General features: G+C 45.1%; 1 protein-coding gene and 1 long non-coding RNA gene across 3 annotated transcripts in view; both read left to right on the forward strand.

Annotated features, from left to right (window-relative positions):
- The first annotated feature begins 2,836 nt into the window (after nt 1-2,836).
- On the forward strand, nt 2,837-6,636 carry LOC135424624 (uncharacterized). The gene is made up of 2 exons (XR_010435285.1): nt 2,837-3,175; nt 5,305-6,636. It is a non-coding gene; the product is annotated as an uncharacterized LOC135424624 (long non-coding RNA).
- Nucleotides 6,637-7,119: 483 nt separating this feature from the next.
- The window catches only part of RAB11FIP4 (RAB11 family interacting protein 4), a 115,397-nt gene continuing 99,652 nt past the window's right edge, over nt 7,120-22,864 (forward strand). The window contains exon 1 of one of the 2 annotated variants that reach the window (XM_064676044.1): nt 7,120-7,491. In XM_064676044.1, coding sequence (XP_064532114.1) covers nt 7,348-7,491 — 144 coding nt within the window. In that variant the 5' untranslated portion in view covers nt 7,120-7,347. The remainder of the gene's footprint in view (nt 7,492-22,864) is intronic. The other variant, XM_064676043.1, reaches the window with a different exon arrangement.

Consider the following 22,864-nt stretch of genomic DNA (forward strand, 5'->3'; position numbering starts at 1 on the left):
ACATGTGTTTTCTCACTTTTACCCTTCAGATTCTCTCAGGAACAGCTTTGTGGTGCTTGTTTGCTGGCTGGGGTTAAACCATGGCAGCAGTTTGGATTGGCTTGTAGTCCTCAATCCTGTTATATACAATATTTTGCATTATGCCTAAATAAGTAATACTATAGGGCTTGCTAGAGGAAAAGAATTGAGGTGGTCTCTCCAGAAAGCAAAACTGAGTGCTGTTCTTACACTTCTTTATCAAGTGGGACATTGATTCACATTGCCTAGAGCTTGTGCTCAGTCATAGGCATGAGACATCTGTTTCTTGTCCTGCTTTGTTTCAGCTTCTGCAGGTTTTTCAGTTGGCAGAGATGGGTTATGAGGAGAAAGGAGGTTTCTACAAGGCTGGTGTTAGCGATTTGTTGATTTTAGGGGCTATGCCAGATCTAAACTTGTTAGAATAAAAATACTTGCCCATGGAGACAGGCCTTTAAATAGTGTCCATTCAAATGCAAACAGCAAAAAAGCAGATATCCTTTAATATCAAGGAGGATTCCTTTTATCTCACCAGAGGCTTTGTCACTGGTGTGTCACAGCTCTAGATCATCACAAAGGTAGGTCACCTGTCCAGCAGACGCTGTAAGAAATGAGTTGCTTTGAAAGGAGTTCAAGTCCTGCTGTGTGTATCTGATTAGCAGTGACATACTTTGTCCATTTGGATTTCATGCAGTGTGTCATTTCCAGATAAGGGAAATGTCACTTGGCAAATCCATTAGAGTGAGTCGTTCTAAATATTAATAAGATTTTTTACAGATGCTGGGTCAGTCAAGAGAAAACAGCCCAATACTTGTATTTTATTCTCTGCAGCTGCAGGATTTGACTGCATAGGTAGTCTGACAGCCACTGACTTATTTTGCTCACCATCAGTTGAAGATAATTTTCATAGAAACAAATCTGCGTTAAAAATCAATAATTCACCACTGCTGCTTCAGCAAGAGCAGTTTTGGCTTCCTATAACAATCTGCCTTTTCTCAGCCAGAGAAAGAAATCTAGAAGTTTCTTTCAAAGCCACAACAGAAGGAGAATGTCTGTGTACAGAGGCAAGATGGAAATCTCAGAGCACTTCTTCACAGTCATGTTGTGTCTCTTATCCTGTAAATATTCTGATGTATGGCAGCACAATCTGTGTATGTCAGTTCTGAAGTCTCGGATATATTAATGGTTTTTCCAGGAGGGATTCAGGAAAGGAATAATTTATCTGGCCCACAGCAATGAAGGAACAGTAAGAATTTGAATAGAGCAGAGTTCACCCTCAAAAGCTTTTCTGGACCTGGTTTTGGCATTTGCTGTATAATACATTTGGTAGTTAAAGAGCAGTTTCAGCTCTTATGGAGGAACAAATGTCATTCGGTCACTGCTTGGGGGGGATTTTTTTTCTTTGTGATTGGTGATTGAGGTAGACAGAACTATGTTGGATATACCTGCAGGACTAGAGGTGTGTTAGTATGAATGGCCTAATGCAGTGGGTTTATAGGTAGATACTGTTCTGACTAGGGCTGTGGCTGTTTGAAAATGCTGTGAATCATCCAAGCCTAAGAGACAGCTGGAATAATTCCATCTGCAAGCTGCAGTCAGTAGATTTGATAATGCCTGCCACAGTCATTTTCAAAGGCAATTATAAAGGCTGCTAGAACCAGCCTGGTTAAGGTGCTTTTCTAATTGCTTCTCTGTTCCTAAAGTGTCCTTTTCAGGGCTGTTTCTCTACAAGCTGGTTGCAGTGTGTCTTTGAAACAGCCTGTTCAGCACCATTAGCCCCACAGCCAACTTGGTCCATGGATGGTCACAGTGACAGTGATGCTGCACTTACATTCTCCTGTATAAATATTTTTGTTCTGTCCTTTATCTTCCACTACTCAGCCAGTTGGGACTCATCTCACACAGTCTGTTTGGAGACACAACAAGTGATCACTCTTTGGCATTAGCATCAGTGTGGTATATCATGTTCTAATTTGATTATTCTGTCCCACTTTTCCTTGCTAAATACAGCAGTATCTGGGAATTACATTCCTGTAGTCAGCTGTAGTAAAACTGCAGATGGAATGTGTTTATTCAGATGTTGTGTAGTCCATCTTGGATAGGACAAAATAAATGAAATTGTAGAAACTTTATTTGAAGCAGTAAGAGAGAACTTTGAACAGTTCATATGCTGTGTTATGGGTGAGTTAGGCTAAAGAAAATACACTGGCTGGTGCATTCTCAGTCTGTTACAGCTGCTAGGTGATTTTCTAGATGAATCATTTATTTTTTAATAAATGGAGGAAGGGGAAAAAAGGCAAAAATGGTCTCCAAGAATTTGTGGCTTAGGTCTGTTAAAGTGGTTTGCTTAGATCCCTCTAGAGAGGAATGTCTGTGTATCACTCGACAGTTCTTTTGGGGGTAGAAGTTGATAATAGCTTGGCTGTAGCTACTACACTGGCTTTTGGAGTTTTAAACATCCCATTGCTTTCAAGAGGTAGCCAGATGCCCTTGCATGTTGTAATCTGAGGGCAATGTAATTCTGCCCAACTGCTCAGAGCTCGTCAAGAGAAAAGTGGACAGGTGCTGTCCCTTCCCTAAGGCAGCAGGGAGGCTTCTGGGATGTGCCAAAGAGAGGTTCGGCCCCAGGGCATTCGGAGGGCTGTGGGACTCGTTGGAAGAGGGAGGAAGCAGGCTTTATCTCTTGTCTATTGCTTTTCTTGCTTCACGTCGCCAGCCGTGGATTCCCTGGGCTGGGACAGGCGTGCAGTGGGATGACCGGCCACTCGGTGGAGTAAGGAACCTGCAAATGCCATGGGAACACGCTGGCCTTGGGCAGGGCAGCACTTGGAAACGCGCGTTCGATCCTGTGAATTCACAGTGAGTCGGTTCTATGTGAACCGGGGCAGGGGATTATTTAATTTTGGCAATAACTTCGGGAGAACGGATACTTTGGTCTCTGTGAGCACAATCCCGACTACAACAAGGCTTTATAGTTGCAAGTAACAGCTGAATTTGGCTGCTTTCACCTGCACACAGCATTTGAGGTTGTGATTTGTACCAAGGGATGCTGTTTTTTAAGTGGAGTATTCCTTGCCTGCCCTTAAAGCTTCCTGACCAATGTCTCTGAGGGTGGTACGTGTGTTGTAAATGAAACAAATAAGGCATTAATGTGTTTGAGGTAAGTGCAGTTTGGTTCATCTGGCAGAGTTATGGCCATGCCTAATTCATAATCTGGTAGGAGTTCTGTTGAAGTAGAGCAAGAGCGTTCAGACTGTGTAAAATTAAACCACTAAAACTTTTATGAGGTGAGGTCCTTTAGCACCTAGAAAATTTGAAAGGAAGATCCTTGCTTATAGAAACATTTCCCCAAAATTTCTGAGGTTTGTTTTGTTGTTTAACTTTTTATCACAGAAAAAAAAAGATTAGCAAAAAGGCACTAAAAAAAAAAATCAGGTATCTTCTGTGCCATACCTAATTAAGCAAGTCTGAGAAAACTCCATTGCCTCTTAAGTAATATTTTTAAGTTATCAGGGGCAAGAGTGTTAATAAGCTAATTCTTCCTGCCTGTTACCTGTTGTTTGTGACACTTAAAGAGAATACCCAGCTGATAAAGCACATCTGTTATGTTTTTAATCAATCAATGGGAAACAAGATTTGATTTAAAACCAGTAAGACTGTTAGAAGCCAAATATTCAACGAGGGCTGTATTGTGTATACTATAAAGAGAAATTGTTCTGAGAGGCTGGGTCTCAAAATGTTGCTGTGATATTCTGGCACACAACCAGAACTGTAGATAAGGTCATCAGCCCTGGGGAATGCACTCTTTAGGCATTGTTTCTGACACCAGATTACAATTTTCTCTGTAAATGGAAGTGACATTGATGGAAAAGCAGCTGATTGTAAAGAAATCCTGCAAATGACAGCCATGGCCTGTGGTATTCAATGAAATATTTCCTCTTGAACTATTTATTCTTAACAGGCAAATATGGAATCACCTCCACTGTCATATTTCAGATTCAGGAAACTAGATTGGCAGGATGTAAAATATTTACTTCACATAGTGCATGAGTCAAATGGAGAAGTTGCCAAACATTTCTGATTAAACATTTTGATACACCAGTAGGGAAAAACAGCCCACTGGTACCAGCAGACAGGTCCTACCTAGGCCTGGAGAAGCAGAGATCAGCAAGGAGTAATGCCAGCTCCATCCACTGGCAATAAAAACTGACCTCCTCCATCCAGCCTTACAGAAACTCTGCCTTGGCAGTGCAGTTGCCCAGCAAGTGGGTGGCACATGTTTGTCTCCCTGTCCTGACTTTAGCACCCCTGGGGCACCCCCAGCTTTCAGATCCCAGACCTTTACTGACAACACCTCGCATCCCAATTCTCCTGTGTTCAGTGCTGTCAAATCATCTCCCAGCTGTCAGATATTTGCTCAAAATATTCAGCTGCCTACAATGACAGCTTCTACAGCCTCTTCAGCTCTCTTATCAGCTTGATTCCAGTGCTTGCTGGCACTCAGCCTGTCTGTGGCAGTTCTCAGACTATAGTGCTAACTCCCCAAACCGCAGTGTCTCAACCTGGAGCTTTTGTTCTTCCACCTCCCCACCAAATTAATGCAAGAATGACACAGATTTTAATACTGACAGTTTGGGTCTAAATCTGTGTTGCTCCTTACTTGCATATCTAGCCTAAGTTCCTTCTCCAGGAAGAGAGAGAATCAGTGGAAATTAACTGGATTTCATGAAAGTGAGTGCAACCCCTCCAAGGTGTGGGAATTCCTCCCATGGTCAAGGCAAACAGGGATAAGTATTCCTTTCTTTTTCCACCACAGCACTTAGTGTAAGTCCACTTCCCAGTCTGGAACTGCACAGCTGCCCACCTGCACACAGAGAAGTGAGTCAGATGGTGCAAGGAGTCACTCTGAGACATCTCAGCAAACAAAGTGGGACAGTGACACAGATGTGCTCTGAGGCTTTGAAGAGGCTGAACTCCACTTCAGAGCAGACAGACTGACAGTAACTGATTCCACAACTCCAAGGGGCACCAGCTCACAGATTTTTGAATAGGTGCCCCCAAGGGGTGTGCTGAGCTCAGTCCCCATGTAACCTGAAGATGAGTTCGAGGGTTCCTTTTTTCTGAGATAAAAGCTGAACATCCCCACATCTTAAGAATCCTGCTCTAACTAGACAGCTTCAGAGAAGTTTGCTGATCAAATATTTTGCTTCCCTTTTCTCTTTCAGATCTCTTCACATCTCTCCATAAATTCTCATATCTGATCTCTGCACTTTGATTTTTTTTTCCCAGTCTGAGAAGACCCTTTAGCACATCAGTGAGGGAAAGGAGAACTCTTCATTTTTTTTTGTAAAACTAAAGGAAGGTAAAGGTGGCAGAGGCTCTGGAACCAGCTCTATATGTCTGTGCCAAAGAGTGAATACGTGGGGAGCTGTATTGCTACTGCAGTGTGTGCTGTCACTGTGTTGTGGCTGACAGCTGACTTACAGTCAAGCCAGCCTCTTCCCTAACCCTGAATTTGTACATAAAAGGAATGAGAGACTCGTGTTCAAAGAAATACAACTTCCTGAGAACACTCCTATTGGTTCCTAGAAAAGAGATTAATTTGACCAGCTTGCTCTAATCATGGGATTTTCAGGGTTGCTAAGGGCCATATGGACCTCTCTTACTGAAGGAAGCAAATGAATGGATACTGTCTGGATTCAAAACCTGCTGCACTTACATGGTCATTTTAGTTGGACAGCTTCATCAATCACCTCCAGAACGTCACTCAGTGATGGATGGTCACCTGTGCTCAGCAACCACAGCAGGAAAGACGTGCTGGCAGAGGCAATAAGTACCTGAGTCTCACTGAGCCAGTGCTCCTTCCTACCCAGAGGCCGACCCATCATTCCTTGTCTGAGGCACAATGCAGAAACCAGAACCGTTCCTGGTCTCCCCTCTGGCAGCTCACAGCTGTGGGCTTAAAAAGCAGTCCAAAAATCTGCATGAGAGAAAAGGGACAGAGCAGAGAGATCAAATTAAAACGCAGCCATGGAGCACAGCAGTTGCAGGAGGCTTTAATGAGGACTCTTTTAAAGGCAGGGACATCCCTTTGTTAGCAGCTCTGTCTTGTTAAAGTGTGGGTGGACAGTGGCTGTTCCCAGCCATGCCCTGCCACGAGGAGTTCCTTTGCCTGGCTCTGCCTTCTCTCTTGAGCGCAGCAGAGCGTGGGAACCTCTGCCCATCCTGCTTTTCCTTAATTGCCCCTTAGCTCTCTACACTCAGCTTTTCTCCCCCTGCCCTGGGCCTGTTCAGAACAGGATCAATGGCTTTTCATCAGAAGAAGTACTGTAGTGTGACCAGTGTTTTATTTGGGATGTCAGACTGACGTGTGGAGCAGTGAAGGGGCTGGGGACAGGTCTGCCATAGAATCATAGAATGTAAACGGGTTGGAATGGACTTTAAATATCATCTACTCCCAACACCTGCTGCCACAGGCATCTCCCACCAGCCCAGGTTGCTCAAGGCCTTATCCAGCCTGGCTTCCAACACTGCCAGGGTTGGAGCATCCACAACCTCCCTGTGCAACCTGTGCCAGTGTCTCACCACCCTCACAGTAAAGAATTTCTTCCGTATAGCCAACCTAAATCTCCCTTCTTTCAATTTGTACCCATTCCCCCTTGTCCTATCACTGGTGCACAGTCTGCAGCTTCCTTTGTTACTGGCAGGGCTGCGTGGTCTCCACGGAACCTTCGCTTCTCCAGGCTGAACAGCCCCAACCTTCTCAGCCTGGGGAAGGCAAGGAGGCACGAAGCCTGGCGGGGAGCCGGGGGGTGCCGGGCCTGCCGACGGTCCGTGCCCACCCTGCTGACTGTCCCAGGTGCCCACCCTGCCGGCGGTCCGTACCCACCCTGCTGACTGTCCCAGGTGCCCACCCCGCCGGCGGTCTGTGCCCACCCTGCCGGCGGTCCGTGCCCACCCTGCTGACTGTCCCAGGTGCCCACCCTGCCCGCTCTGTCCCTGCCCATTCCCAGGATTTCCCTTCCCCGCTCCCGCCGGCTCCTCTCCGCCCCCTGGCGGCGCGCGCCGAGCGCGGGCTCCCCTCCCTCCCTCTCTCTCCATCCTCCGGCTCTGCCCCATTGTTCTCCCGTCCCTCGCTCCCTCCCTCCCTCCGCCGGCTCTCGCGTCCTCCCTCCGCTCTCCTCCATCCCTCCCTCCCTCTCTCCATCCCTTCCTCCTCCTCCTCCTCGCCGTCCCTCCCGCCCCGCTCCCCGCCGCTGATGTCACGCACCCGCTGAAGGCGCGGGCGATCATGGCTGCTGCGGCCGCGGCCGCGCCGCCCGCCTCCCGCTGATGCCCGCGATGGAGCCGGCCAGCCTGCTGCGGTTCCTGCGGAAGCTCAAGGAGGTTTTCGACGTGTGCGACGAGGATGCGGACGGGTTCATCCGCGTGGAGCACTTCGTCGCCCTGGGGCTGCAGTTCGGCCAAGGGGATGAGGTGAGCGGGGCGACCCCCCCGAGCCCCCGCAACTTTCACCTGCTGTGCGCGGCCGGACCCCGCCCGGACCCACCCGCCCGCACCGCCCCTCCCAGGGCAGCCCAGACCCGCTCCTTTCGGGGACCCGTCCCTCGGGGGGTCCCACAGCCCTCCCCAGGGCAGCCTGGACCCCCTTTCTCCCCGGCCGCCCTCCGCCTTTCCCGCGGGGTCCTCCCTAAAGACATCGCGGCTCCCTCCATCCCTCAGGGGGTCCCGGAGCATTCCTGGTCCCTCTGGGCGGCCCAGACCCCCGGGCTGACTCGGTCGCGGTCCCCTGGGGTGGAGGGACCTGTCCCGGTGCTGGGAGGTCGCGGTGCTTTTTGGGGGGTGCCTTTGTTGTGGTTTTTCTCCGTCCTGGCTGAGCTGAGCCCGCACCGGGGTGCCCGGCTCCGTTGGGGTACTGGGAGCAGAGCCTGGTCTGGACAGGCAGGGAAGCACTGTCCGGGCACCCCAAAAGCTGCAGGTGATGGGTTGGAAGCGAGGGCTCCATCCAGCCCTCCCTCCAGTGACACAGCGTAAATCTGGAGTCGCGCCACTGCTCTCGGAGCGGTTGCGTCAGTGGGACCACTGTACATCGTGACATCAGTGTAAAATGGGAGTGGGATTCGGGCCAGAGTCAATGAGGGCAACGGCGTGCGCTTGGTTTGAAACGGTTCCCGTCAGTGGTTCCATCCAGGGCTGCAGCTCCAGCGAATTTAAACAGCAAGAAATGCTTTCCCGTGGAGAACTCTCGGGATACTGCACTTAACTCCTCAATACACCCCAGCAATTTTGGGTGCCAGGAAGGAGGAGTGGAGTTGGGACTGGGATAGGGTTCAGAAAACCAGTATCAAACAACCTTTTAAACTGCAATAAAACAAATTAGTGTGAGGAGCCCATGAAACGGTGGTTTATAAAGGGATGCCAAAGAGGCAGCAAAACCAGAGTGAATTCATAGTAATTGTTGGAGCAAATTACTTATTTCTGGCTTACCACTCTTAATGAAACACAGCTTGTGAATTAAATCAGGAAACCAGGAGACAGAAGGCTTATTGCTTACAGATAGTCACAGGTCTGTTAAACGTTTTCTTAATGAGAAGATGGAGTTTCTTGTTTTAACCAGCAAAATAAGGAGAAATGAGCAACAGTAACGAGTTCTTTGATTTCTGGTTTTATTTGTCTCTTGGTAAGTTGTATATTTTTATATAAACTAATAGAAATATTTTTAAATCCTTACTACTGCCAGATACACTGCATCCAAATTGCTTTTTGCACTGCTGTGTTTATCTGGAGGCAGACCAGTGGCTTTCTCATGCAGCACTGAGTAAGACTGATGAAATTCCACTGGCTGTTTTGCAGCAGGATGACACTGATGATCAAAACAATCCTTTTGGGTCTTAAAAATCTTTAAGGTTGTGACAGGGGAGCGGGTTCTGTGAGATGCAAGAAGGATTCAGGTGGTGATCTTGTAAGCTTTGAGTGATTTGGAGTATATTAGCTGGAAAATGTTTAAATGGAGAGAAAGAGGAAACTGGAAATGTCAGTACAGACAGCACTAGAGAAGTACCAGTTGTCAGTGGTTGTGTGTGGGTTTCAGGACAGGGTGACTTGCTGGGCAGGCACAGGAGAGATTGCCAGGGATGAGGAATGCATCCCTTGTATTTTGGTCAGTTGTAACTGGCAGTGTTTGATATTTGCAAATCTGGGACAGAGAAGTCTTATCTCTACATCTTATCTATTTATCTGTCAGGGTTGTTCTGGTTTACTTCCCTGTGTCTGGTGTAGTCAGGGGTGGGAGCACGTGTCAGTTGAGTAAATGGGATTTGTAAATCACCAAAAGAGGTTTGCTAAAGGAGTACAGAATCAATTTTGCAAGTGCAGATTTACTGTAGAACAGCCACTGCAGATGACCTAGTCTGGTTTTAAGGCTTATTAAAAATGGGCTTTCTGTGTGATGAATCACAGTTGATGTTTGGAGATGGCAAAAATCTACTCTTTCAACCTTGCATCTGCAGGAGCCTAATAAGTTCTGTGTGGGAATACATCTCATGAAATTAAACTGAGGAGACACTGTTAGGAAGCAGTTCCCTTTAACACATTAGAACATATTTACTGTCAATGGAAATTAATTATATTTTTGAATATGGTACAATTCTTGGGCTTGATCCACCTCAGCTCCCTTTACATTCAAAAGAGATCTTTCCATTCTCATCAGTGAAAGATGGATTTGCCCTCATGTGTCAGTTATTTGCTCCTTCTGTTGACATAGTTCATGTGGTGACAGGAAGGATCCTATTTGGTAGCACTGTGGACTGAGTAATTATGACTCTTACCAACAGTAGCCCTGGGTTATGTTTATGAACTGAGAGAGTATTTGTCCCTTCAGTTGTGCCAGCTGGGCACAAGCAGCTTTCCAGCTCTTCTCTACTTCTCCAAGCCACTGCCATCCAAAGTTTGGAGTCTATAAATTCTTAATATTGACTTCAGTGGGGCTTGTGGCTTGGACTGTGTAGGGCATTTAGCCTTTTCTGGCTGTTTCTGTTTCTTTCTCCTTCCTTTTTCTTTCTTCTTTGCTTGTTTTTGTGTGGCATGTAGTAAACATGCCGAATGTTACCATTCCTGAAAGATAACAACTCTCTGAAAACTGCCCCAAGGCAAGATGTTGCAGCAAGGCAGCAGCTTTCTGTTGAAGCAAAGCAATCCTTACCTGCACAGTGAAAATAATAAACTCTAACCTTTCTGGTTAACTTTTTTACTGTTTTATTTTTAGAAGGCTTTTGAGGCCTCTGTTTCTAATAGCTTGGTGCTTTTCTTTTCCTAAGGCCGCACCATCACTACTGTACCTCATTCCATTCTGCCTAGCACATGCACATCAAAATCCTCTTCTTGCCATGCAGTTTGATGCCCACTTGCAGCAATGCCAGTGGCCTCAGAGTGGCTGTTTAGGTGAGGTATTTTGGCTGTGGAAAGACTTTTAGCAAGTTTGCTTTCAAGCTTTTGCTTTGCCCTAGAAAACATGTGGTTTAACTAAAGGAAGAAATGATTTGGCCATGTAAATTTGACACAGCCAGGAGCAGTCATGTCTCTAAATTCCTGAATTTAGAGCAGATTAGCTGTCAAGTACTGCTTGCCCTTACAAATGGTTGTGGAACTTGTGCTTTCAGGCAGTTTGGTTTTCTGGCCTCTGTTCATCCCATCTGGCTGTGGGCATTTAACTGAGTTGTTTAAATTAATCTTTCTCCATGGAAATTGGTGAGCAATTGAACGCTCAGAGGCTCTAACAGGACCAGAGGATGAAATAAATCCTTCAGAGGTGCTTCTTTATCTCCAGGACAACAGAAACTCCGAGCTGAGACTTGTGGTTCAGTGCTGAAAGCCGGCAGGGTTGGGCCTGGCCTTTCCTCTTGAATGGGGTGTTTGCTGTTTGTGTGGAAATCTGAAGAAAGACATGAAGGGCTGTTTCCAAAGCGACTTGACGGGATGGCATGTGCTCACCAGCTACAGAAACACTTCACATTACACTGAGAAATGCCAGGAGTCGCTCGCCATCTGGTTCCCTTTCACTGGGGAGGGAGCTTCACTACCAGCCAAGTGTCTGGGAGCACTGTGAGTGACATGTTCAGCAAGCCCCAGTTCTGGCAGGGGATTGTGTGAATGTGTATTTCAGGATAGTGCCAGTTGATGTTTTATTGTGCCAGATTCTGCTTCAACTCCACGTTGAGTTTTCAGCAACAAGTGAAATAGGCTGAGCACGTTTACGACTTCTTTCTGAGACAGGTAATCACATTTGGGAGGTGTGCAGACCATGCAGGTGCTTACACAGTGATCTGGCATGGTAAGATCAACTGCTGCTCATCAACCTGAAGCAGTGTCACACCTGAAAGGGAAATGGTAAAATATATGGGCCAGTATCAGTTATTCCTGTGAGTGGCCAGTAATTCATTTGAAATCAGTGGTTTTTTGCTGGTGTAGAAGTAGCTGAAAACAAGTTCACATATTTCACATGAACAAATGAAAGTTTCTGGCCAAAAGAAACTATGACAATAGTTTGTTGCTAATTTTACTCGCCTCCATTTATCCCCATTCTGGGCTGAAGTTAAAGGCATCAGCCTCAAGTGCTGCCCAGGCAGTAGATGCTCCATTTTGACTTGCTCTCAGATGTGTCCCAGGAGCTGATGTTGTCATGCTCTCAACTCAGCCCTTCTGTTGTAACCACTCCAGAAGCAGCTTCTCCTGTGAGGAGCAGGGCTGTAGTTTTACCACCTGACAACCCAGAGTCTTCCTGAGGGGTCTGGGTGAAGTTCAGGCTCCTGGCTGTGTTGTTGCAGTTTAGTTGCACCCAGAAATTAATTAAATCACTGCAAATTTACATCAGTGTGCATGATGACAGAGCTCACACCTTGATAATGGGCACTATGCTCTGGACTTACCTGCAGCCATGAGAAAAAGAAATTTTGGCACTGAGACGTTGAAAGGAAAGTATCAGGGTGTTACCAAGTGATACTGCCATTCATAATGGAGGGAGAAAAGGGTTATGACTTCCTTCTTCTCTGCTTTTCCTGGAAATAATTAAAGAAAAAATAAAATATTTGCCTGGAGGTAACAAGGATACAAAGAGCACTCCCATGTGACAGTGTTTTCTAGGTAGCAGCAAGGCTGCCACACATTCAGATTCCTTAAAACTGCATTTGCTAATGACCCAGATATTTCATATAATTTACAGTGGCTGGGAAAAAATACAGTTCTGAAATGGCACAGTGGGGTACTTATTTTATGGATTAGTCGAGGCAGAGCCACTGTAGCCTTCCTAATTCAATGTTTAAGATAGCCTTTTGGAATATCCTGAAAGTAAGCATGTATTTCCAAACAGCTGACATAAAGGGAGCTTAGTACTCACCGTTAATCAAACGTTTTCCAAGGCACTGTGGTGAGGAGGGGAGCTGTAGGTTTGCTGTGCACTCATGAGTTTAATTCCTTATGTAACGTTTGCATTTCAAAGGTAAGAGCTCTGGGGGGGTTACAATACACAGTTAAGAATTGATTGTTTTGATTGTTGCTGTGTTTTGCAATACAAGTCAGTGATCTGAAACAGTAAATTCTTAATCCCTGAAGGAAGGGCCATCAACTTGGATAGCAATTCTTGGTATTTAAATGACTGTTTTTTATGGCTATTTCAGTGTTTGCATTTACTGCAGGTACAGTGAAATTGTGTTTTCTTATCAGTAAATGCAAAAGTTAAAAAAGCACATCGATGAAGCATAGGAGACAGTACAGTATTGAAGGTGACATATGTAGCTGGTGAAGTAAAAACATTCAGCTGCCAGGCAAGACCAGCTATTTTCTATGCAAATTTTTCTCCCTCCATGCCTGATTCAGTCCGTGCTGTTAAGTTGTAAAATTGGTGTTCTTTGTCTGTGACATGCCTGCATGTTGTGCAGAAATTTGCTCTTGCAAATCCTAGGGAGGATTTCAGATTTCTCTCACGTATTGATTTTATTCCTCTAACATGATTAAGCTTTGAAAAGTGACTTAAACAAAATTGCTGCAAGGGAGGGCAAGTCTTGGAGGGAGAACAAGCCCCTGCCATCTAGTATTTGAGAGTGTGATCCCCAATACAGATTTTTCTTGGATTGTAAATTGCATTGTTACCTACAATTTAGCACAATTGACTCATACTCAGCAGCAGTGCTTTTCCAGCAACAAAGTGGGAAAAATCAATTGCCTTCTAATGTTTAATGTTTTTTATTCTCTGTGTAGTGGACAACATAGTTTCCTATTAATTCTGTCTGATTTTAATGCTGATATTCACAAACATTTTAAAATCCCCGATCTGATTTTTGCATCAACTGTCTGCTTAGGAGTTCTAACAGTTCTTAAAATATGCAATATTTGGGGACACACGTGATCTCAGACCTAGATACTCACACAGGCTGCTGAGTAAACCCCCATCCTGTGCAGTTAACTCAGTGCAGGGTGTGATTAAGCACATGAATGATAAAAGAGAGCGTCAGACACAGTCACTAGTAGTCTAACATATGGTTTTACAACAGCAGTGTGAGTGTAAACAAAGCACTGTGTAATACCTCTCAGTTCCTTTTTACTCGAGATATAATTGAAGGGCCTCTCTTGGAGAGAGTGCGAGTGTTTCTGTAGGGCTGTGAACGCTGTTTTCACATTTTGTGTGCAGTTAAAACCCAAAATAGCAGGGCTCCTTCCTAAGCCTGGCATCCAGTTCAGTCCTGTGGGATGTTCAGCCCCAGAGTGATTGACAGGAGTGACCTGCAGGGTCAAAACAGTGCAAGGGAGGCAAGGCCAGTGCTCGGGGATCTGGAAAAATTGCAGTGTACTCCTCAGATTTTAAAGCTGCTCTGACAGTTTAGTTTGAGTGTAATGTTATGGTTTTAGGGGGTCAAGTGAAAAGCTTAGAAACAGTAGAGACTTTTAGCATTCCTGAAATTAGAAGGAAAGGCACTGGAATGGTCTGTTCTGGAGTGGAAGTGCTGTTGGCCTGGGGGAATGAGAGGTGTCAGCCAAACCAATTTCTTCCTCCAGAGTGGTGTCAGTTTTAAAATTGCCTACATTTCGATGCTCACAGGTGGGTTTTCTCAAGTGTTCTAACATCCCACATACACCTGCATTGTCAAACTGTGGGGTTTTTTCCACTTTTGGGGACATTCTGGTGGTGTTCCATCACCTCCAGGTGAACTGACCCTCCCCAGTGGGATCCAGATGGCTCTTGGAACATGGGATATTATTTTCCACTGACACTTCTGTTGCTATGATAAAAAACCCAAACAAATGTGCAGATGCAAACAGCTTTGTCCATATGCTTGCAAGGTATAAATAGATTTGAGAAACTGTCCTAAAATATTGGTGATTTCACTGTTTTTGTAGCAAGTGACTATAGGATCAGTTTTAAACCTAACATGTGTGATGGGTATGTTAGGGTACTGTAGGTAATAGCAATTCAGAAAGTGAAATGCCACAGAGATGTCAATGGGGAGAATATTTGTCATTGTTGGCCCTTACCCTTTTGTCCTGTGCAGTAGCATATTCTGTCACCCTAAAATAGGACAAAATCCTCTGGTAATAGCACTTTCTCAGTGTTGTTAACTACTGGGAACAGGAGAAAGCTGTAGGATTCTCATTAGGAGAATTTTGTTGCAGGATTCTCTTGTGTGCTGGACTGGTGTGGTATTGTGTCAAAATACAATAGTCTGCTCAGGAGGGGTTTAAAGGCAGCCATGGAACTCATAGGGATAGGGGTGCTAATGAAAGGGAAAGGAATGTAGTAAAGAGAGGGGTTCTGCTGTTCTTTCTCACTGGGATTACAAGCAGCATCCATGGAGCAGATTTGGCATTCTGACCCCAGGAATCCTGGTGCTGTCGCATTCAGTGATGTGACCCTTGTGTGTTGTAAGAGAATAAGGTCTGCAAATAGGATTTGCAGCTCTGGTTTTGGTTCTTTATTTAGTTTTGATGTTCATCATGCAGCAGCTCAAGCAGCAGCTTGTGGTCAGTGGGACAGACCCCCTTTGCATCCAGCCTGGAGAGGGTGGGAGCCTGGAGTCACCTTGTCTCAGTATTGTGGCTGCTTTAATTCAGGTTTTAAGACCGTTTTATTCTTGAGGGCCCTGGTTGACTTGCTGTTAGCTGTTGTGTTCAGTGATGTCAGGCTGGGATGGCCCCACATTGGCTGCTGGGCCCCCCTGGTAGAACTGTGAGGGTCATGAGGGCAGCTGTGTTGGAAGGGCAGCAAAACCATCTCATGCCACAGAAACATATTTCATGGGAGTGTAGTTTTTACAGCACTATTTCAGGCTTTATGCAGCCTCCATAGCAATTGTTATGTGAGTTTGGCATGTTATTTTTGCCTAAAAGAGGTAGGAGGGTAATTAACCTCACCTTTTGGGGTTTTTTTATAATGATATCTTGACTGATTTCATTTGAAGCTAGCTTTTTATTGACAAAACTTAAATTGAAATATTTGGCAAACAACAAGTGAAGATGCTCCAAAACATAAGATTTTGCTCAACACAGAGCATTTTTCCTGTTTCCTTCTGAGAAACGTGAAAAAGAAAACATGATTTTGATTTTCTCTACTTGGCAAGAAAGCTGAAAAATCAAGTTTTTGCAGGAAGCAGGAACAGCTTTAAAGAGTGGTACAAGAGAAGGTAGGATTTTGGCTCATGAAGATTTGTATTTTTGGCTATTGGTTTTCACAACTTGTGACCACAGTTACCTTACCAGGCCCTGGTCTTGAGCAAATGAAGCCTGACTTCATTTACTGCAGCCACACCTTGGTGAAACTTGGAAATCTCAGCCTCCAGCGTGAAGAGTGAATTGTGTGTTCCATTCCTCAGTTCTCTTTGGTCTTGCTTGAAAATAAAGAATTGAGGGGAGTGCTTTGGGACACATCTTCAAAGGAGCTTTGATAATGTCAGTTGTGCTTTTCTTGCTGGGCAATTACAAGCCATGGAAGTTTCCACTGAGGAAAAAGCTGCATCTTGCCTTCTCACCTGGGAATTCTGTGCCCTTTGCCAAATGCAAACTCCCCTGCACGGTCTGATGCGTTCACTGGAAAGTGCAGTGATATTTTGCTTCCAGTCAGACAGTCCAAGGTGTCTTGTTTAGAGAATGAAATCGGTCTGAACAGTCTGCTGTTGACGACTGTCACTTGGGAAGGTCTGAATTTGAAGGTCAGTCCGTCTCTAAGCGCCGGTGCGACTTTGGGGGTGGCAGGTCCTTACCAATAACCTGCCACCTCACCAGTGTCCTAGTAGTGACCTTGCCTGATGACTCTGCTGGTGCTCCAGAGGATTTCTGGGTATCTGTCAGCCAGATTGGAAGCTTTGGCTCTAACCAAGCTCGTGATGTCTTTCCAGTGGGTGAAAAGATAATTTGCTATGTGCAGTGAATTTGGCACAGGTCAAGTTACTGTCCTGGTGCCAGTGCTGGCAGATGCAGGTCATTTGTTTCTTGATTTAGGTAGTCACCCAGGTAACCTCAGGAAAAGGTAAAATATTCACAAGTTGCTTGCATTTTGCCAGAGGTCCATGGCACAGACTGCTTTTTCTGTGTGCATAGCCCCGTGTGATTTCTCTTACTGTATTTTTTCTTGTAAACCTGGTCTGACTGTTGTGAACTGCATTTCTTTTCCCAGCAAATATTTTCTTTCCCCCGTGGCATTCTAAATAACATTTTTAGAAACCTGACAGCCCTGGTGCGTGGAAGCATCATCTTGGCTCAGTGTGAATGAACCCTGCTGCTCCCTGAGGTGGTGGAGGCTGGTGTTCCTCTGCATCAGCCCTTTCTTTGGAGTGGACACTGAATATTCTGCTCATTCAGGGCCAAATTGTTGCTCTCATTCTGCTGCCTGGGGCCACAAGATGGTAGGAGGAGGGAACAGTGCAGGGATTTAATGTGTGAGGATTGATGATACCTCAAGGGTCTCATCCTGAACAGACTGTAATTCCTACTGTCATTCCACAGCTCTGCCTGGGTGCTGTTTTTTGCTGGAGACTATTTGAAGTAGTGCACGATGTTCTGGCCTCACTATGTTGTTCTCCCAGTTTATTCCTTCCTTCTTCAGGGGCAGCTTCAGTTTTGGACTCACCATTGCTGGTGTTTTTTGCTGGGTGGCTCCTGTTTAAATGGTGGTGGTCAGTCAGCTCTAGTTATGTTACAGCAGATTAGCACCTGTTGGGAAGGGAATGGAGCTTTGGAGGAGTTGGGCTAAGTGGTTATAAACACAAATGATTTACACAGCATTTCAGGTGAAAAGCTTGCTTGATTGAGTTGGTGGAATAATGTGGCTATAAACTACCTTTGGGTTTATTGCAGTTGGCTGCCTCAGCGGCTCTTTAGCAATATGTTCTGTTCAGTGGCACTTCTCCTAATTCAGTGCCTGACATTGCTTGCATTTTGTAGATGTTGCACTATTCTGCAGAGCTGATTCCCTGGATTTATGGTACAGGGTGAAGAGAGTAGGAGGGTAGACTCCTCTCATAGCAAGAAATTGCTGCTGTCTCTATTTTGGGGAAGAAGTGTGAAGAGGCACATTTCAAATACCTTTTTTACAGGAGGAAGTGTTGCCATGGATAACAGTTGTGAAACATTAGGTCTGATTTAACACACCCACACACCCCACCCCTTTTTACTTTGTTCTGTGATGAGGTCAGGTTCATCTTTCCAGACTTCTGGATAGCACAGGGGGGCTGAGGGGACACTGGTATTTACTGTTGTTGGCTTCCGGAGATGGTTCCTGAGCCCACAAGGACACCAGGCTGAGCACCCTCTGCAGAGCAAAGATGCAGAACTGGCCTTTTGTTTTGGGGATTTTGTATGGACAAGGGTGTTCTTGGAGTCCTTTGAAGGTGCCTGTGTGATGGGACCTCACTGAGCTGGTACACTGGTACCTTCCTTTCCCTTTTCACACTGTATAACCACTTTACAGCTCACACTGTCTTTATTCACAGAATAACAGGTGTGCCAGTCACAGAGGGTATTTCTCTGATTAACCAAAAACTATTTGAACTTTAACTTCTCATTTTTGTCCCCCTGTGTTTTCTCTCCCCCTCTTGCTGCTGATAGAACCTTACCCATTTTACAACCAGCCTGTTAGTCATTATGCCAGCTTAACTCAGGTGAGCTGCTGCCAGAAACACTGACTGTGTGTCAGCAGCAGCACCAACCTGTGTTCTTTCTAAATGAGTTGGACAGAAGGATCCCAATGGGGAGGAGGAAGAAGGATGTTCTCTTCAAATGGGTTGTAAACAGATGGACAGCATTGAAGGAACACAAAGGAAATAGTGGGGAAGTGAGTGTGTGGAACAGTATCAGTGTTGAGTATCTCTGAGTATCTTAATACCCACGTGCAATAACTGATTTCTAGGAGTAAACTGCCAGCCTGGAATGGGAATTGATTTTAAGACCCATAGTATGTGCTGAGAGCACACTGTAATTAGATTGTGATTGCAATTTCAGCACAGGACTGAACTTCAACCTTTTAAAAACTTAATCTTTCTTCAGGAGCTCACGGGGCTATTTATGATATCAGCAATGAACTCGGGGAATGTCACGGGCTATCAGATGGGGAGGAAAGGAGAAGCTATCAAAAGATTAAATTTTGATGGCATTTTAAATGTAAGCTTCCACACTGTATTTAATGATTCTCTAGTTCTGCTGAAAGTCAGTGGCTCTGAAATGCTCCAGTCATTATTGAAAATGTGATTTTATTTCCCCAAGTACAGCAGAGACTTAGTAAAATTTTACCTTGGCCCTAGGAAAAGACTCAGGAGGTGTTAGACCCAATATTGCATTGCTCTCCACAGAGCAATTTTCCCCGCTGTCAGAACTGGCTGTTGTACTTTCTGTTATTAATGAGGGAGTTATAGTTCTCTTTAGGTGAGGTTTCTGTGAGATCTGCTGCTTGGCACTTCAGAGACTTTTGTTAAAGGGCTGATGTGATTCCCATGAAGATTCTGGGAAGCCTCTGTTAAATGGGTCAGCCCATGCCAGAGAACATGAGCAATGTCTGCAGCACTCCTTGGGACCAGCAAGGAAGGCAGGCTCAGAACAGTGCTGAGCTGTGTGTCAGCACTGCTGGAAAGAAACCAACACCCCACAGAATTTTAAAATATTCATCTTAGTTCAATTAATATTACCAAAATAATAAAATAAACTGTTGTGGGGTTTTTTTGGTGCCAGATTAATAGATTTAGGTCACAGACTGTAAATGAGTGTGACTCAGCTGTGCGAATAAATCAGTTCACTTGATTGTGGGATGAATTTACACTTTCAAAGCTTTTAATAGGTAATGAATATTCAGGGTCTACCACATGGTGGGAGATCTAAAATGAGGGCTTAGTTTCCTACAGCCTTGGCTCTCAGTTGGCATGTGTTGTTACAAAGGAGTGTCCTGGAGTGGGAGACAGCAGTGCTGCTCTCATCCCTCTTGTTCTCCCTCTTTGCTGTTCCTAGCAGGAATGCAACAATGCAATACACTGACTGGTGGCTTTAGAAGACAGGTTTTACCGTGCTCAGAGCTTGTTGTCCTCTTAGCACTGTTTGCAGACATCAAGTGGGGTTGAATGGGTGTCAGAGAAGGGGATTTGAAATCCCTCAGTGGCTTGCAGAAGAATCTGGGAGCAACACCCGTCCTGAAACTCAGTTCTCTTAAATTTCTTGTTCAGCGTATCCAGAATTGGAAAGGACTCCTGAGAAATTCAGGATTTTGTCTCCTCTTGGGTATGGTCTTTCTGTGTATGAATTGGATTATTGGGTTCTTAAAGTGTGAGGGGAGTTTTGTTCTACCTTTGTACATCCTGGGGTGGACTGTCCTCTAGAACCTCTTGCTATAAACACAGGCAAATAATAAACAATAAGTCCACTTGGTTTCTGGGGAAACTGTCTCCCACACACGTTTTTGTGCTGTCTTGCAAAAAGAGATGATCTTTGATTCCGATCATTTGCAAGGTGGTTCCCCAGTGCAAAAATCTGTGCAGTAACAAGAAGTATTCAGTGAAACAGGTATCAGCTAAGTTCATGCTGAAGAAGACAGCTCCCCTGGGTTTTTATGATGGGATACAAGCTTTGAGGTGGTAAAAAAACTGCTTCAGTGAGAGTCAGGACATCGATTTGAACAGTAGAGCCCTTGCTCTTGCAGGAAGCAGACAAGATATGCATCAGACTTCCCTGGGCCCTGTGGAGTGACTCAGCATCCTGTAGGAATTCCTAATTTGTTACTTTTTGAAATATTATTCACAAGAGTACTAGGGAAGGGAAATAAAGATGCTGGTGCAAAGTTTTGCAAGTTAAGAATAGCTTACGACATGACTATGAAGTGTTCTAAGTTTGATATTTTTGCTTGCAATAGAGATTTCTTGCCAAAGCTCTCTGTGGAATTAGTTTGAAAATCTTGAGTTTGAGGCAGCTGAATAAGAAAAAAGGATTTGGCAGTTCTGTGAAAATCTTTAATCAGAAAGGGTCTGTAGAGCACTTTAGCTGAGTTCTGGGTACAGCCTTTCACTGCCTTGCATGTGCCAAGAGTGAATCACAGCTGATGATGAAGTGGAGGAGGTGACAGGGCCCATCTGGAATGTGTCAGGTTTAGGTGTAGCTTGTACTAACCTGCCATGGCAACACTGTGTAGTCCCAGCAGCCCTGGGAATGCTGCTGATGGTCAGCACTTCCTCAGGTAGGGAAAAATGAGAGACACATTTGTTGAGAAAGCTGAGCTGGTTTTTTCAGTAAGGGGGTTAATTTATTGTTTGATTCTATTATCTGTAAGGGGAGCTAAGTGCTGAATTGGGGCTAAACTGCTCGGCATTCCTGCAAGGTGAGAGTCTGAATAGCAGAGCAGGGCTGGGGAGGAAATGAGTTTGCTGATCAAGATGTTCCAAAGTGTATCTTCAAGGCAGGTCTGAGTCAACACTTTGAGATAATGCTGTCAGACTAAATGATAACACAAAATATTCTGACAACCTACTTGGTCTGGAAACAAACACTGTCTGTTCCTTGGCAGGGATTTCGGATTAAGCTGAGGGCTCTAGTTGCCAACAGCCCAGAGTTAGCCACTGTGACTCAAGCCACTGACTCCTCCTGTTTGGTGTAAAACATTCAAATATTTAAATAAATTCAAGTGAAAGACAGGACTCATCTTTTTATTTGGAAAACTAAAGTGCTTTGTAGCTTTATTAAGGATCTCTGAGCTCCACCTGAATCACAGACAGCAGTAAGGAAGCTCACATACACATGCCACGAAATCAGATATGCAAGACAAGATTTTTGATGCAGGTACCCTCCATTTACACTTTGCAATTAGATCTGACCTTTTAAAATAACCCAGATGCAGAAAACGTGCTTGAACACATCACACCTATGATGAGCTTCATATATACTTCAGGTTTCCTGAGAGCCCTGCTCTTGGCAGTGAAGAGCAATCAGGTGAGTCAAAATAACTGAGAAAAAGGAAATTATATGCAGGAAAATCTCTGCTGGCTCACCCAGCTATACAGATTTTGTGTCCTACCTGGGTAGTAAAGTCTTGCTGACTATAGGGCAGAGTCCTGAGACACTGAGCAGTCTTCCTGGTGTGTGTGCAGCTGTTCATACAGAGAGTAAAAAAATATGCTAAACATGTTGCTGATACTTTCCTTCATTTTTTGTTTCCTCTCCTGTCTGTTTTCTATTTCTGTGTCAGTCTCTTCTTTTTCTTTTGCTGCCTATAGCCCTGCTTTGAGGCCCATGGCAGGATTTGTGCTCTTTCCTGCAGGCACAGCAGCCTTTCCAGTGACTGTTGTCATACACCTTGCTGCCCTTAAATCTTCCCTAGCTAATGTAGGTTCAGAACACTTAATGGAATTTCTGACTTCTGTGGAATTTCAGATGGAGCTCAGATGCTGGGGCTCCAAAGTATGAACAGCTTTGTTTCTCTGGACCTGAGAAAACACCTCCATCACCTAGACAGCATCCTTCAACTGGGGCCTGTCTGGATGTTGGGTAATCTGTGCATTGGGAACAAAAGGCCATGTGCAATTCCATGAAGCTGATTTACAGCTGGAAGATTAACAATAAAATAAACAGGTTCCTGTTCCCTGGTGAAGGGCTGTCACTGTGATGTGACAGTTTGTTGCAGTGATGCATCAAGTCAGCACAGCAGCATGTCATGGGAAAATGTTAGATCTGTATCTGGCAGGAAATTGGCCAAATTACCTATAACTCCCAGGACTCCTGCTGGCTTTTTCTTATATCCATTTTCCCCATCCCATCTTCTTCCTAAATCAAAGATGGGGTGTTGTCAGAAGCTGCAGCCTGAAGCATGGCATCCTGTTCAGAAAGGACTGAGTGGACATTGCTGAAGTGAACATGAGTTGCTTTTCCACTTCACTCTTTGCCCTGAGTGTTCATGAACAGAGCTTGACCAACTGCCTGGAAACCAACCTGTGAAGTTAGAGAAAGATGGTGTGGTCATCTGCCACAGCCTTTGTGTGGCTTTAGGAGGGCTCCCTGTGTCCTCAGAGGATGCCAGAGCAGAGCCTCACTTATTTGCTCCAAGTACATTGAAGAGGAGGGAAAGAGGATCAGCCATGTATTAGAAGAACATCCCTTATTGAGGGCCATGGTGGTTAGAACAGAGCTGAAAATAGGTGCAGAGAAAATTAATAAGCCTCGGGATCATTGGGACAGAATAGAAGAGAACAAGGTACCTTTCCTGGTCCTGTTCAGTGTGTTTAAATTGTACTTGGACTTTAAAATTATGAGACAGACTCAGCAAACAATCAGACCTGACACTTTCAAATCAGCTAAAGGGCACTTAGCAGAAATGTTAATGGATGAGTTGTGGTGAACACAG

The sequence above is a fragment of the Pseudopipra pipra genome, chromosome 19 (genome assembly GCF_036250125.1).
Source record: "Pseudopipra pipra isolate bDixPip1 chromosome 19, bDixPip1.hap1, whole genome shotgun sequence".
Taxonomy (NCBI): Eukaryota; Metazoa; Chordata; class Aves; order Passeriformes; family Pipridae; genus Pseudopipra; species Pseudopipra pipra.